The 16500-nt window shown below is 39.5% G+C and overlaps 1 protein-coding gene and 1 long non-coding RNA gene across 4 annotated transcripts; one reads left to right on the top strand and one right to left on the bottom strand.

Moving 5' to 3' along the window:
• Positions 1–4167: 4167 nt before the first annotated feature.
• LOC110866375 lies at positions 4168–14704 on the bottom strand. Of its 3 annotated transcripts, XR_004875876.1 has the most exons (4): positions 14567–14704; positions 14020–14085; positions 4948–5013; positions 4168–4315 (listed from the first exon to the last, which is right to left on the bottom strand). It is a non-coding gene; the product is annotated as an uncharacterized LOC110866375 (long non-coding RNA). The 3 variants fall into 3 exon arrangements; XR_002551379.2 differs by lacking the exons at positions 14020–14085; positions 14567–14704 and adding an exon at positions 5495–5632; XR_002551380.2 differs by lacking the exons at positions 4168–4315; positions 4948–5013 and adding an exon at positions 13240–13387.
• Positions 14705–14956: 252 nt separating this feature from the next.
• Positions 14957–15838, top strand: LOC110866744 (fibrous sheath CABYR-binding protein-like). The gene has a single exon (XM_022115887.1). It carries the CDS (start codon positions 14957–14959, stop codon positions 15836–15838), a length of 882 nt encoding a protein of 293 aa, XP_021971579.1.
• Positions 15839–16500: the final 662 nt, after the last annotated feature.

The following is a 16500-nucleotide window of genomic DNA, read 5'->3' as shown; positions in this document are numbered from 1 at the left end:
AATAATCCGAATATTATGCATATCAGTTACAATCATTCAAATTCCCAAATATGTGATATCAATTAACAGTTAATCGGTTTCCAAATTTATAACAGCCAATCAACACAATCAAAGATTCTATCCAACTCTTAAACGATCAAACAAGCATTTTCTAAGCGAATTCTTATGAACCCTAGCATGATCATCATCATAAACAATAGCTTATCAACACATATGGTTCGGTCCGATTACTTCAACATACAACCGATTACAATCATTCCATCCTAAATCGTTATGCAGACAATTCCGTGGAGGAGATATGATAACCGGTTAACATCATCATACAATTCCGATTTCATAATCATGTAGCCGATTAACAAGAATATTGTCATTAAACATCATTAACAATCATGTAACTTATTATCATCGATTCCACTAGCATGAACCCTAATGAATTTACTCAATCATATACAATCAAAACATCATCTAACAAAGTAAATAACACCAACACTAACCGGTTGAGAGGATGATCCGAACAAATGTCCTCGAAGGAACGGTTGTGCTTGCCGTCGGGTTTGAGGGAGAATGAGAGAACTAGGATTCTTGTGTGTGAGAATGTTATGGTAAAAGTGTAGAATGGTTACAACACATCATGTGTTAATCGACTAGAAGGATGGGCCGAACCCAACTTGGGCCGCCCATTGCTTCCGGTTACAAGCAATGCGGCCTAAATGGCCTTGTGCGTTCAAGTAGGTGTTGTGCGTTCGTGAGTCTTGTGTGGTCGTGTCACTTGTATAAACACACATTTACATATAAATAAACATAACATTCAATTAACATAGTTCACGTAAGCACGTAACGTTACAGAAAGTAGGTTCAAATTACGAGTTGTCATATAGTACATCAGCTAGACAGACACAGTACGCTAGAGATATGTAAAGTTTAAAATGCACTTAAGCAGTCTCGCTAAAGATGTGCCGATAGGTTTTTGCAAAATCAGTAGATCAGTTTGGGATATAAACCTAAAATTTACTTGCGTTTACGTGGGGAACACCTCCAGGATATATGGGTAACCCCCGAAATCTCGTTTGAAAGGTCCCTTATTCTGAGATACTAGGTCTTTATGCTTAGTGATAACTGGGGTATTATCCCGGGACTTCTGCTGTATGGAAATACTGACCTAGTCCCCGGATAATACTTTACGCATTGCTTGTAAAGCCTCCCCTCAGCATAAAAAATGATTAAACATTGCAAAATGATAATCATGTGCTGTTGAAAAGAAGATCCCCAACGGGGACCCACCAAAAGTCGAATCCGTTATCTCTCTGCGTATACGGATGTATCGACCTGAGCTCTCACGGCCCTTGCAATTCACCCCATTACAAATATCATCTAGGTATACTCACCTGTACGACTGAATATTGGGATCTGGATACGGGAGTATATACTGAAGTGGGACACATGTAAATGTTTAAGTCTTAAAACATTAATTCCGTATCCCGGACAGATTGAAAGTTTTGTGAAAATTTAAGAGGATCAGTATATCGGCAATCTACGCGAATTGTTTAAGGCTTGGTATGAAATAATAGCTTAACGGTGCTTGTGTCGTGTCAAATGCTGATATGATCCCCTAACACGCTCATAAAAAGATTGTGTGTACATATTTCAGTTTATTCTGTTAAAAATCCAAAAAGATTTTATTTTTTTTTTTCATCTTATTTTCGACAACCGATGTTGGGAATCAGACGATCAAAGCTTTGTGCAGATCATGTCTGTTTGATGAGGTTTGGGTAAGCAGGAGATATTTAACTATGATTGGTACATGTGTGACAGATTGTAAATGTGTTTGAAGGTTCAAAATGTTCGAAAGTTCATTAATTTGAACTATTTTCAGACTTGAAAAGTCTGCGTACTTCATAATTCAGTCAACCAAGGTCATTAACTTGAACTTGGTAGGCCAAACAGTTGACCAAGGTCATTAACTTGGACTTGGTTAACTCAGTGTGTCGGTGAACAATCAGAAATTGCTAAAAAGTTAAAAAATCTTGAAAATAATGTTCTGATTTTGCTCCTAAATGCATTAAAGTTGATTTCGCTCATGGATGCTTCATGTTCTGATTCCACTCGTAGCTAAAAGCTGATTTCGCTCGTAATTACCTTAAAAGTGATTCCGCTCCTAGCTGCTTCTTAGCTGATTCCGCTTATAGCTTCTAAGTGATTTCGCTCGAGAGACACATTGGGCAATTTCGAGCGGAATCAGACCGACTATAAAAGGTCTCTTGATTCCGCCCCAACTGTTCTCTCTCCGGCGATCTTGAGCGAAACCCACAAACCTTTGTGTTCTAAATGAATTGCTGCCTGATTTTTCATAGATTTGCTGTTATTAGTTGGTTTGCTCAACTATTAACATGGGCAAGGTTGTTTTACTGACCGATTTGATCATGTTTTGTTTTATTTTGAACTGTCGGCATTTGTTATGAACTAAAGCTTAGATTTAGGGTTATTCACTGTTAAAATTGAACAAAGATCATATGGGTGTTGTCGGTTTAGGGTATAGATCATATATTTGTGTGATAATTGTTCCAGATCTGAACAAATTGCATGTTGTCGATGAATTGTTGATACAGACTTAGATCTAGACTGTTTTAGTGGGTAAAAATGAAATCAAAACAAACCCTTTGGTCGGAATTAACAGATTAACGATTTAACATAGCCAATTTCATGATATGATCAATTTTGAGAGTTTATGTTTGATTCCGCTTGAAGATGAGAAGGTTAGGAGATTTCGCTTCTAAGTTTAACCTGATTTCGCTCCTGAGTGCATTTGTTGTGATTCCGCTTCTATGTATTTGTACCGATTCCGCTTTTGAGGTGTCATGTGATTTCGCCCCAAACATTCTTGGGTGATTTCGCCTGAAATGATTAGTCATTTCATGTGATTTCGCTTGTGACTGTTTGTTGGTGAAATTTTTCTAAGTATTGTCTCATGTTGTGTTGTTGATGATTTGCAGGGTTCAAGTGTAATTTTTGATCCACTTCACAACAGCTGTTGTGACTTGGATGTGAAGAAAAATATTGAATTAGCTAAGTTTAGCAGTATCTTGGAGTTCATGGGTAGAATCCCTATTCAAAAGGCTTTGACTGATCAACGTCCATTGTACAAGTCACATATTAAATGTTTCTGGAAGCATTCAAAGTATGATGAGGAAAACAAAGCAATTCATTCAATTGTGAAGGTGTATAATGAAAAGAAGGAAATTGTTGTTACTGAGGCACTCATTCGTGAGGTTTTGAATTTTCCGGACAATGTAGAGTCGCCAACAAAGTTTCCAGAACGGATGGTAAAGGGTTGTATGCTCAGGATGGGTTACCAGGGTGCTCTAAATGTTGGAAATTATTTGAAGTCAAAATTCCAGAAACCTTACAAGTTTATTATTCATTGTATATTGATGTCACTTAGCCATACCAAGGGAAGTTACGATACAATGCACGATTATCAGATGAACATGGTCACTTCATTGGTGTTGAACAAGAAATATAATTTCTCGCACATTATCTTTCATTATATGGCCGAAAATATTACTACAACGAGTCAAACTTGGACTTATCCAAGATTTGTGCAGATGCTGATTGATCATGCATATCCAGAGATTGAACGTGATTTGAAGAATGATTTGTTAGTCCAATCACACATGAGCAACGATTCTCTCAAGCAGCTTGCGAGATATCACCCAAATAACCCTGAACCAAAAGTAGTAGCTGAATTCTTTGGATATATCAAAGATGTGAACTATGTTGATCCTGATCCAGTTGATCATCAAAACTGGAGAAATGAAGAAGAGATGAAGGAAGCAGCTTACGGTGATGAGCTAAAGACTTTTGAGGAGTTTAAAACCACAAGAAATGATTGGTTTGTCAAAGAAACGAGGAGGAGAGGCAAAAAGGCCACCTCTAAATCACAGGAGGGTGAGGGGTCATCATCACAGCCGAATAAGAAACAAAAGAAAGGTGCAAAAACTTTATTGATTGATGAGCCTGAGGTGGATGAGCCGGTGGTTACTGCGGAAGAAGATCCATATGCTGATATTGTAACACTCAACTTAAAACAAGTCATATTTTAACCAACTAGATAAGAAAGACCATAGTCATTTAAAACGTTTAGTACATAAGTATTTGAAAACTACCACTAAACTTTAAGGACACATAAGTAATTCTTTCATTACAAAAGTTTTCACAAAATGAACTCCTAAAACAAAAGTGAAGATCATCTTCTTGAAAGTGTTCGGTTCATAAGCCTTGAGTTGATCACCATCCGCTTGATTGACTTACTTGGAATCTGGAAATTTAACAAAATACCAAGGTTAGAATCCCTCAAATTTCACATAATTAAATGTGCGTTTAAATCGGGTTTAAAATATGAACCTAAACAAAACTTAACATTTCTAGCCGGTCTCCACCGTAAATTACGGTGGTCACCGTAATTTACGGTGAGAGCTGGATGTTTAAGGTTCTACCGTAAGGCAGTAGAAAACTGCCGTAATGAATTGGCCTCCACCGTAAATTACGGTGGTACCGTAATTTACGGTGGCTTCTGCATTTTCCTCCTACTTGCTGTTTTGACCCGTTTGTACCGATTCCTGCACTTTTCGGCCATCTAAGTGCAGCACGGAGTATTCCTTCGCAACAAGTACGACCCATTTCGGATCCCTTGCTTCAACACACACGCTCCCATTACCGGTTTGCGTGATTCTACTATTCTTCCCATTACCCCATACCCGGGTTTATGGACTACGGATGAGGTACTTCCGTTACCCGGTTTGTACCCATCAATTATTTACTCGTTTGGGGTTGCCATTATGAAATCCATCATTTTAGACAACCAAACCAACACGATTCTAAATTGTTTAAACTAGCAACCAATAATAAGAAATCTATATCATCATCATTATAGTAGCGTCAACTACGTACCTTAAAGCTTTCCCTTTAAGCGAGCGTCCGTACCGGCTTGACTCCCCGACGCCTCACTCGTATTGCCTAAAAACATACAAGCCAATTATCATTAGAACCATTCGGCTCATAACTAAGCTTGTTACTTTACCAACACCACATTAGTGTCGATTAGTGTCTTCTAGGCATTTTATCAAACATCTTGTGTGCATGTTTCCTTACAATTTGTAACTAAGCTTAACATTCATCATTTAACCATGATAAACATCAACATAGGCAATTTTGCTAAATCATTACACCAAATATCTCTGAATTTTGTTCATAAAGCTTGAATTACTCTAGGACACATCCAAATCCTAATGTTTCATACCTTTCTACAAAACCCACATATCACCTCTAATGGTGATCATGAATTTTGCAATAATTAAACCAAATTTCAGCAAGGAATCTACTAGAGTTCATCCTTATACACTATTTCAATTAAAACAAACATCATGCATGACCAGATTTGAATCCTATGATTTTATCCAAAATCTAAGGTAGAACCAAGTCATGAAATTTTACATACCTTACGATCCCTTAGTCAAGGTGATCACAAATCTATATTCAGATTTCAATTTGGACTCGATTTGCACCTTCAATTGATGAATTTTGGTGAATTTTAGGGTTTGAGGGAAATCCCCTCTTGTTTCCTGGTTCTGGTCGATCAAACACACACTTAGGTGTGTGTTTGGTGTGTTATTTTACTAGTAATAAATTAAGTTCCAGAATTGACACATTTGGTCCCTCAATTTAACTTGGGTTATAAAACAAGGGTTTTTGGTCATGTTATGTTAAGACCTCTACTAACTAGGTTATCTTTCCTAGTCTTTTACCTTAACTTACTACTAGTATTATTTTTTTTATTAAAGTATAGCATTAATATTTTTCGGGGTGTTACAAGTCCACCCCCCTTAAAGAGGGTTTCGTCCCCGAAACCTGTTTATGTATATGACAGAAGTTCTTATACGTACCGAAAAGTGTAGGGTGTAGTCGTTTCATTTCCTCTTCAGACTCCCAAGTGGTGTCCGATCCTTTTCGGTGTTCCCATTTGACTTTTACTTGATAGACCATCTTGTTCCTTAAGCTTTTCACCTTACGGTCTAGAATCGCAATAGGTTTCACCGCATAGTTGAGACTATTATCTATCTCGATGTCGTCATAACGAATATACGCGGTTTCGTCAGCTAGACATTTCCGGAGATGTGATACATAGAACGTACTATGTATCCCACTCAATTCTGGGGGCAATTCGAGACGGTAAGCCACCCTACCGACTCGCTCGATGATTTTGAAGGGCCCGATAAACCTTGGGCTTAACTTCCCCCTTTTTCTAAACCGGATTATTCCTTTCCATGGTGATACCTTCAACATAACCTTATCACCAACTTGGAACTCAATCGGTCTTTTTCGTTTGTCCGCATACGCCTTTTGTCGATTTTGGGCCGCCCTTAGGTGGGCTCGGACTACATCGATCTTTTGGTTCGTGAGTCCGATTACATCTTTATGTTCAAATTCACGCGGACCAACCTCACCCCAACATACCGGAGTTCGACACTTCCTTCCGTATAGCAATTCATACGGAGCCATGCCGATGCTTGCGTGGTAACTGTTATTATATGAGAATTCAACCAACGGTAGGTGAATATCCCAACTACCCCCGAAGTCAATTATGCACGCCCGTAACATATCTCCCAACGTTTGTATTGTTCTTTCACTTTGACCATCCGTTTGAGGATGGTACGCGGTGCTAAGAAACAATTTGGTTCCCATTTGTTTTTGGAAATCGCGCCAAAAATTTGAAGTGAACCGGGTATCCCTATCGGACACGATGGATATCGGCACTCCGTGGCGTGCTATTATCTCATTAGTGTACACTTCTGACATCTTCTCTGACGTATAAGTTTCTCGGATAGGGATGAAATGGGCACTTTTGGTTAGTCTATCCACAACTACCCAAATGGCATCGAAACCACGGCTAGTTCTGGGCAGCTTGGTTAGCAGGTCCATTGTAATTTGTTCCCACTTCCAAACCGGAATATCTAATGGTTGCAACTTGCCGTAAGGTTTTTGATGCTCCGCTTTGACTTGTAAGCAAGTCAAACATTTCTCCACGTATTTAGCCACATCCCTTTTCATCCCCGGCCACCAATAGTTTTGCTTCAAGTCCCTATACATCTTAGTTGCCCCGGGATGGATCGAATAGCGAGACTTATGTGCCTCGTCAAGCAAAAGACTCTTAACACCACATGTGTTTGGGACCCAAATCCGATCATTTCGGCATTTCATCCCATTACTTCCTTCCGTAAGGTCTTTTACCATCCCTTTTATGCGTTCTTTCTTCCAATTTTCTTCCCTTAACGCTTCGGTTTGGGCTTCTCGAATTCGGTCGAGCAGGCCTGAAGTTACTACTAACTGCATAGATCGTATTCGTATTGGAACGCATTCGTCCTTTCGGCTAAGGGCATCCGCCACCACATTAGCCTTTCCGGGGTGGTAGTGGATCTCGCAGTCGTAGTCCTTCACCACTTCTAACCAGCGTCTCTGCCTCATATTTAACTCTTTTTGATCGAAAAAGTACTTCAAACTTTTATGGTCAGTGAAAATAGTACTTTTCACACCATACAAGTAATGCCTCCAGATTTTCAAGGCAAAGACCACGGCTGCCAACTCGAGATCATGAGTTGGGTACTTTGTTTCATGCGGCTTAAGTTGCCTAGAGGCGTAGGCGATCACCCTTCCCCTTTGCATTAGTACGCACCCAAGGCCTAGGTGCGATGCATCCGAGTAAACTACCATATCCTCCGTACCATCCGGTAAAGTCAACACCGGTGCACAGGTTAATTTTTCCTTTAATGTCTGAAATGCCTTTTCTTGGTCGCTTCCCCAGACGAACTTCTCATTCTTGCGGGTCAATTTGGTCAACGGCGTTGCGATCTTGGAGAAATCCTGAATGAATCTCCGATAGTAACCTGCCAACCCCAAGAAACTCCTAATCTCGGATGGATTCTTTGGAGGGTTCCATTTTGACACCGCTTCCACCTTCGACGGATCCACCAATATTCCTTTGGCACTTATGACGTGCCCTAGGAATTGCACCTCTCGTAACCAGAAGGCGCATTTTGAGAATTTAGCATACAATCTTTCCCGCCTTAATACTTCCAATACTTCCCGTAAATGGTCAGCGTGCTCCGCCTCGTTTCTTGAATAAACGAGGATGTCGTCTATGAAAACAATCACCGATCTATCGAGCATCGGCTTGCATACCCGGTTCATGAGATCCATGAAGGCCGCGGGCGCATTCGTTAATCCGAACGACATTACGAGAAACTTGAAGTGTCCGTATCGTGTCCGGAATGCCGTTTTTGGTACATCACTCTCCTTCACCCTCAATTGGTGGTAACCCGATCTCAAATCAATTTTTGAAAACCAGCTAGCGCCTTGTAATTGATCGAATAAATCGTCAATTCTCGGGAGTGGGTATCGATTCTTTACCGTGAGTTTGTTTAACTCCCGGTAATCAATACACATCCGCATGCTCCCGTCTTTCTTCTTTACAAATAGCACGGGAGCCCCCCAAGGAGACACGCTAGGCCGGATGAATCCCTTCTCTAGTAAATCTTGCAACTGAGACATTAACTCTTGCAGTTCTGAAGGTGCCAACCTATACGGTGCCTTAGCAACCGGTTTAGCACCCAGGGTTAGTTCAATCCCGAACTCTATTTCTCGCTCTGATGGTATTCCCGGGAGATCCTCGGGAAAGACATCTTTAAAATCACACACCACAGGTACGTCTTCAATTTTGGGCATTTCTTTTTCGACGTCCCGCACATAAGTTAGATATGCCTTACAGCCGTGTAATATACACTTGCGGGCTTCTACTATTGAGCATATCACGGGATTACAAGCCTTCTCCCCATAAATGATGACACGCCTTCCGCTCGGAGACGTTAGGTGTATCTCCTTACGTAAGCATATCACCTTAGCATGGTAGCGGGATAGCCAATCCATTCCGACGACCACTTGAAATTCACCCATGGACATGGGTATTAAATCAATGGAGTATTCCTCATCATCGATATTCAATTTGCATTCCCGACATACATCACAAACAAGAAAACATTTGTTATTACCTACTTCTACTTCCATTGGCATAGGTAATTTTGTTAATGTAAACATGGGGTTTTGAATAAATCTATGTGAAACAAAAGACTTATTCGCACCTGTATCAAATAAAACACGTGCGGGGATCGAATTTATAGTAAATATACCTGTAACCACGTCGGGTTCCATTTTTGCTTCCGCAGCAGTGATTTGGAACGACCTTGCCTTAGCCTTTAGGGTCTCATCCCTAGAGTCGGCACTCTCCTTCTTTCCCACCAATTCCGGACATTCTGACTTTTTATGACCCGGTTGGTAACATTTATAGCACACCGTTACTTTGTCGGGGCAATTTGCAACCCCATGCCCTATCTTGCCACATGCCACGCAAGGTTTGTTCTTGAAATAGCATTCACCTTTATGAGTGCGTCCACATGTTTTGCAACTCGGAGATCCTCCTTTTGCACTTCCTTTCTTCGAAGATTCAGCTACCTTCGGCTTCTTTGTGGGACTCGGGTTTTCATCCAAGGCCCTCCTTTCACCTCTTTCAACTTGCCTTTTCAGTTCAATCTCGCGTTCCCGCGCCGCATTGATTATATCGGTAAGGCTTTCATAATGTGAGGGAGTCATGAACTCCCTATATTCAGCCCTAAGCATGGTGTGATAATAATAAATTTTCTGTTCTTCAGTTTTGACCAAGTCATCACAAAACTTGAGCTTATCCATGAACATTCCCGTAATCTTATCGACGGTTTCACCCTTTTGCCTCAATTGCATGAATTCTTCCTTTATCTTATTTATCACCGCCTTGGGGCTGTGATGTTTGAGGAATGGTACTTTGAAAGCTTCCCAAGTCATCGCCCTTATTGTTTCAACACCCCTTTCGTTTCTGAGGTTGTCCCACCAATCCTTGGCTTGGCCTCTAAGTTGGCCAGTTCCATACGCCACGAAGTCACTTTCATCACAATGCGTTCGTTCGAAAACACCTTCAATATCGCTTATCCACCTTTGACAAGCAATTGGATCTACCTCTCCATTGAAAACCGGGGGCTTGCACGCCATAAACTTGTTGTAAGAACAACCCTTCTTTTCCTTAGCCTTGCCCCTATCACTGGTAAGATCTTCTCTTAGTTCACCAATTCTTTCTTCCATAGTCGAAAGTAAGGTGTTTTGCATTCTTTCCACAAATCTTGGTAGACTGACTTCGATGGCCCTACCAACTTCCTCGGCAATCTTCTCTTTCAACTCGTCGGTAGTGAGGGATAGAACATTGTTACTAGCACCTCCCGACATCTTCTTACTGAAATGTTAAAATGATCCGTTAAATAATCTTGTTCAATCGCTCTCATGCTCTTACATGAGACTTCGTACTTATTTTCCGGCCAAGTATATAACTTTGCCTTATCATCTATACTAAGTGTACTTCCCGGGTTCGAGTATATCACTATACTCCTCCCATACACAATAAATCGTTACCCTTTTTAATCTTTTTAAATTTAATTTACTTTAAGTAAATTCTTACCGGATGTTGATCAAGCCTTGAACCGAACACAATTCTCTTTAACCTTAGCTCTGAATACCAACATGTAACACTCTACTTAAAACAAGTCATATTTTAACCAACTAGATAAGAAAGACCATAGTCATTTAAAACGTTTAGTACATAAGTATTTGAAAACTACCACTAAACTTTAAAGACACATAAGTAATTCTTTCATTACAAAAGTTTTCACAAAATGAACTCCTAAAACAAAAGTGAAGATCATCTTCTTGAAAGTGTTCGGTTCATAAGCCTTGAGTTGATCACCATCCGCTTGATTGACTTACTTGGAATCTGGAAATTTAACAAAATACCAAGGTTAGAATCCCTCAAATTTCACATAATTAAATGTGCGTTTAAATCGGGTTTAAAATATGAACCTAAACAAAACTTAACATTTCTAGCCGGTCTCCACCGTAAATTACGGTGGTCACCGTAATTTACGGTGAGAGCTGGATGTTTAAGGTTCTACCGTAAGGCAGTAGAAAACTGCCGTAATGAATTAGCCTCCACCGTAAATTACGGTGGTACCGTAATTTACGGTGGCTTCTGCATTTTCCTCCTACTTGCTGTTTTGACCCGTTTGTACCGATTCCTGCACTTTTCGGCCATCTAAGTGCAGCACGGAGTATTCCTTCGCAACAAGTACGACCCATTTCGGATCCCTTGCTTCAACACACACGCTCCCATTACCGGTTTGCGTGATTCTACTATAAAAGGTCTCTTGATTCCGCCCCAACTGTTCTCTCTCCGGCGATCTTGAGCAAAACCCACAAACCTTTGTGTTCTAAATGAATTGCTGCCTGATTTTTCATAGATTTGCTGTTATTAGTTGGTCTGCTCAACTATTAACATGGGCAAGGTTGTTTTACTGACCGATTTGATCATGTTTTGTTTTATTTTGAACTGTTGGCATTTGTTATGATCTAAAGCTTAGATTTAGGGTTATTCACTGTTAAAATTGAACAAAGATCATATGGGTGTTGTCGGTTTAGGGTATAGATCATATATTTGTGTGATAATTGTTCCAGATCTGAACAAATTGCATGTTGTCGATGAATTGTTGATACAGACTTAGATCTAGACTGTTTTAGTGGGTAAAAATGAAATCAAAACAAACCCTTTGGTCGGAATTAACAGATTAACGATTTAACATAGCCAATTTCATGATATGATCAATTTTGAGAGTTTATGTTTGATTCCGCTTGAAGATGAGAAGGTTAGGAGATTTCGCTTCTAAGTTTAACCTGATTTCGCTCCTGAGTGCATTTGTTGTGATTCCGCTTCTATGTATTTGTACCGATTCCGCTTCTGAGGTGTCATGTGATTTCGCCCCAAACATTCTTGGGTGATTTCGCCTGAAATGATTAGTCATTTCATGTGATTTCTCTTGTGACTGTTTGTTGGTGAAATTTTTCTAAGTATTGTCTCATGTTGTGTTGTTGATGATTTGCAGGGTTCAAGTGTAATTTTTGATCCACTTCACAACAGCTGTTGTGACTTGGATGTGAAGAAAAATATTGAATTAGCTAAGTTTAGCAGTATCTTGGAGTTCATGGGTAGAATCCCTATTCAAAAGGCTTTGACTGATCAACGTCCATTGTACAAGTCACATATTAAATGTTTCTGGAAGCATTCAAAGTATGATGAGGAAAACAAAGCAATTCATTCAATTGTGAAGGTGCATAATGAAAAGAAGGAAATTGTTGTTACTGAGGCACTCATTCGTGAGGTTTTGAATTTTCCGGACAATGTAGAGTCGCCAACAAAGTTTCCAGAACGGATGGTAAAGGGTTGTATGCTCAGGATGGGTTACCAGGGTGCTCTAAATGTTGGAAATTATTTGAAGTCAAAATTCCAGAAACCTTACAAGTTTATTATTCATTGTATATTGATGTCACTTAGCCATACCAAGGGAAGTTACGATACAATGCACGATTATCAGATGAACATGGTCACTTCATTGGTGTTGAACAAGAAATATAATTTCTCGCACATTATCTTTCATTATATGGCCGAAAATATTACTACAACGAGTCAAACTTGGACTTATCCAAGATTTGTGCAGATGCTGATTGATCATGCATATCCAGAGATTGAACGTGATTTGAAGAATGATTTGTTAGTCCAATCACACATGAGCAACGATTCTCTCAAGCAGCTTGCGAGATATCACCCAAATAACCCTGAACCAAAAGTAGTAGCTGAATTCTTTGGATATATCAAAGATGTGAACTATGTTGATCCTGATCCAGTTGATCATCAAAACTGGAGAAATGAAGAAGAGATGAAGGAAGCAGCTTACGGTGATGAGCTAAAGACTTTTGAGGAGTTTAAAACCACAAGAAATGATTGGTTTGTCAAAGAAACGAGGAGGAGAGGCAAAAAGGCCACCTCTAAATCACAGGAGGGTGAGGGGTCATCATCACAGCCGAATAAGAAACAAAAGAAAGGTGCAAAAACTTTATTGATTGATGAGCCTGAGGTGGATGAGCCGGTGGTTACTGCGGAAGAAGATCCATATGCTGATATTGTAACACTCTACTTAAAACAAGTCATATTTTAACCAACTAGATAAGAAAGACCATAGTCATTTAAAACGTTTAGTACATAAGTATTTGAAAACTACCACTAAACTTTAAGGACACATAAGTAATTCTTTCATTACAAAAGTTTTCACAAAATGAACTCCTAAAACAAAAGTGAAGATCATCTTCTTGAAAGTGTTCGGTTCATAAGCCTTGAGTTGATCACCATCCGCTTGATTGACTTACTTGGAATCTGGAAATTTAACAAAATACCAAGGTTAGAATCCCTCAAATTTCACATAATTAAATGTGCGTTTAAATCGGGTTTAAAATATGAACCTAAACAAAACTTAACATTTCTAGCCGGTCTCCACCGTAAATTACGGTGGTCACCGTAATTTACGGTGAGAGCTGGATGTTTAAGGTTCTACCGTAAGGCAGTAGAAAACTGCCGTAATGAATTGGCCTCCACCGTAAATTACGGTGGTACCGTAATTTACGGTGGCTTCTGCATTTTCCTCCTACTTGCTGTTTTGACCCGTTTGTACCGATTCCTGCACTTTTCGGCCATCTAAGTGCAGCACGGAGTATTCCTTCGCAACAAGTACGACCCATTTCGGATCCCTTGCTTCAACACACACGCTCCCATTACCGGTTTGCGTGATTCTACTATTCTTCCCATTACCCCATACCCGGGTTTATGGACTACGGATGAGGTACTTCCGTTACCCGGTTTGTACCCATCAATTATTTACTCGTTTGGGGTTGCCATTATGAAATCCATCATTTTAGACAACCAAACCAACACGATTCTAAATTGTTTAAACTAGCAACCAATAATAAGAAATCTATATCATCATCATTATAGTAGCGTCAACTACGTACCTTAAAGCTTTCCCTTTAAGCGAGCGTCCGTACCGGCTTGACTCCCCGACGCCTCACTCGTATTGCCTAAAAACATACAAGCCAATTATCATTAGAACCATTCGGCTCATAACTAAGCTTGTTACTTTACCAACACCACATTAGTGTCGATTAGTGTCTTCTAGGCATTTTATCAAACATCTTGTGTGCATGTTTCCTTACAATTTGTAACTAAGCTTAACATTCATCATTTAACCATGATAAACATCAACATAGGCAATTTTGCTAAATCATTACACCAAATATCTCTGAATTTTGTTCATAAAGCTTGAATTACTCTAGGACACATCCAAATCCTAATGTTTCATACCTTTCTACAAAACCCACATATCACCTCTAATGGTGATCATGAATTTTGCAATAATTAAACCAAATTTCAGCAAGGAATCTACTAGAGTTCATCCTTATACACTATTTCAATTAAAACAAACATCATGCATGACCAGATTTGAATCCTATGATTTTATCCAAAATCTAAGGTAGAACCAAGTCATGAAATTTTACATACCTTACGATCCCTTAGTCAAGGTGATCACAAATCTATATTCAGATTTCAATTTGGACTCGATTTGCACCTTCAATTGATGAATTTTGGTGAATTTTAGGGTTTGAGGGAAATCCCCTCTTGTTTCCTGGTTCTGGTCGATCAAACACACACTTAGGTGTGTGTTTGGTGTGTTATTTTACTAGTAATAAATTAAGTTCCAGAATTGACACATTTGGTCCCTCAATTTAACTTGGGTTATAAAACAAGGGTTTTTGGTCATGTTATGTTAAGACCTCTACTAACTAGGTTATCTTTCCTAGTCTTTTACCTTAACTTACTACTAGTATTATTTTTTTTTTATTAAAGTATAGCATTAATATTTTTCGGGGTGTTACAGATATTGATCAAGTGATGCTTAATGTTGATGATTTAGTGTCTGAGCAAGCAGTTAATGTGGAAGCTGAGAAAGAGAAGGTTCTTGATGACGTTGAAGGTGATGATGTCAATAAAAGTACAACAAGCTCTTTGAGTTCTTCAGATGATGAAATAGATGAGACTGGACGTCTAAGAAGAATTCAAGAGGCTACAGAAAAAGAGAAACAATTACGAAAGAGGAAGAGACAGGAGAAAGATGATGCTGCCTATGTTCCATCTCCAGAGCACGTTTCCGAATCACAATCACCTTCAAGCGGCAAAAAGAAAGCAGGTGCAAAGAAAAGGATTGTATCTCCAAAAATCAAGAAATTTACTACAAAGATTACAAAGCTGAAGATTGTGTTGAAGAAGAAACCAGCCAAAGAACCCAGTAAACCATCAACTCTACCACCTGAACCTACACCAATACAGTCACCACCACATCAAACACCTCCACGACAACCAACATCTCCAAAACAACCTTCACCTCCAAAACAACCAACACCACCAAGACAAGCATTACCATTACATTTTTCACCACTACATCTCTCACCACCACAACAACAAACCTTGCTCACATCTCAAGAAATATTTCAAACTCCACCACTCACCCAAATTCAACTAACTCCTGATTCTTCTGGACACAAGACGTTTCCAGTCATTCCAGAAAATCTTGAAGATATCGGAGATTTTGGCTTTGCAAACGATGAACAAGTAAAGAAATTAGAAAAGAAGATGGATGACGTGTTGAATGAAAGCAAAGTAGTTGCGGCTGAAAGCAAGAAAGATGCTGAACGTGAAAAGATTCTCGAAATGCGCGTAAAGAAATTAGAGTCTGATAACAAAGCCTTGTTAAAGAAGATTGATACGAATCATTGATTTCCTGAAGGTGCGAGTGGCTGAACTTGAAGAAGAAAAAGCTCGCAGAGATGAACAGAACAAATATTTCGAGATGAAAAACAAAGAGCTTGAGGCTGCAAAGGCTTTGAAAGAGCACGAGTTTTATATGTTGAACAAAGTTGATGAGGATATGCTTGGAACGTCAATTGAACAAAAGTTCGAAGAGATACAAGTTGAAGAGCTTAGGGCAAAACGCCAAGCTGAAATTGATGAACAGATGAAAGATAAGGGAAAGGGTGCTGAAAGCAGTGTGGCAGCTGTTGAGAGATCAATCGTTCCATCCTTAGTCATTGAGAATCCAGTTCCCATATCTTCCGTATCAGCAATCTTCGAAGAACCTGTAACACTGGAAGATCTTGCTGCTGATGACGATGAAGAAGAGGATGATGACGATGATGAGAAAGTCATTTCAGCTAGCAGTCATGGTTCTGATAATGACGATGACGATGCTCAAGGTGGTATGGGAATTAAAGTAACTGAAGCATCCAATGAAAGAACTGTTGATGATTTTCTGAATGATTCTGTGAATGAAGAGTCAGGGGGAGCTGAAGGAAAGGGGGAGTCTGGTGATGCTCAAAATGTTGAACATGTTGAAATTAGTTTTGAGATTGGATACTTATGGGGAAGAAGGTGAACACTTT

This window comes from Helianthus annuus, chromosome 13 (assembly GCF_002127325.2).
Source record: "Helianthus annuus cultivar XRQ/B chromosome 13, HanXRQr2.0-SUNRISE, whole genome shotgun sequence".
Classification (NCBI taxonomy): Eukaryota; Viridiplantae; Streptophyta; class Magnoliopsida; order Asterales; family Asteraceae; genus Helianthus; species Helianthus annuus.
Note: the sequence above shows the minus strand (reverse complement) of the source record. Positions and strands in the feature narration are given on the sequence as shown.

Excerpts from the sequence above, each read along its gene's own strand:
- LOC110866744 (XM_022115887.1), top strand. The coding sequence starts at position 14,957 with ATGCTTAATGTTGATGATTTAGTGTCTGAGCAAGCAGTTAATGTGGAA.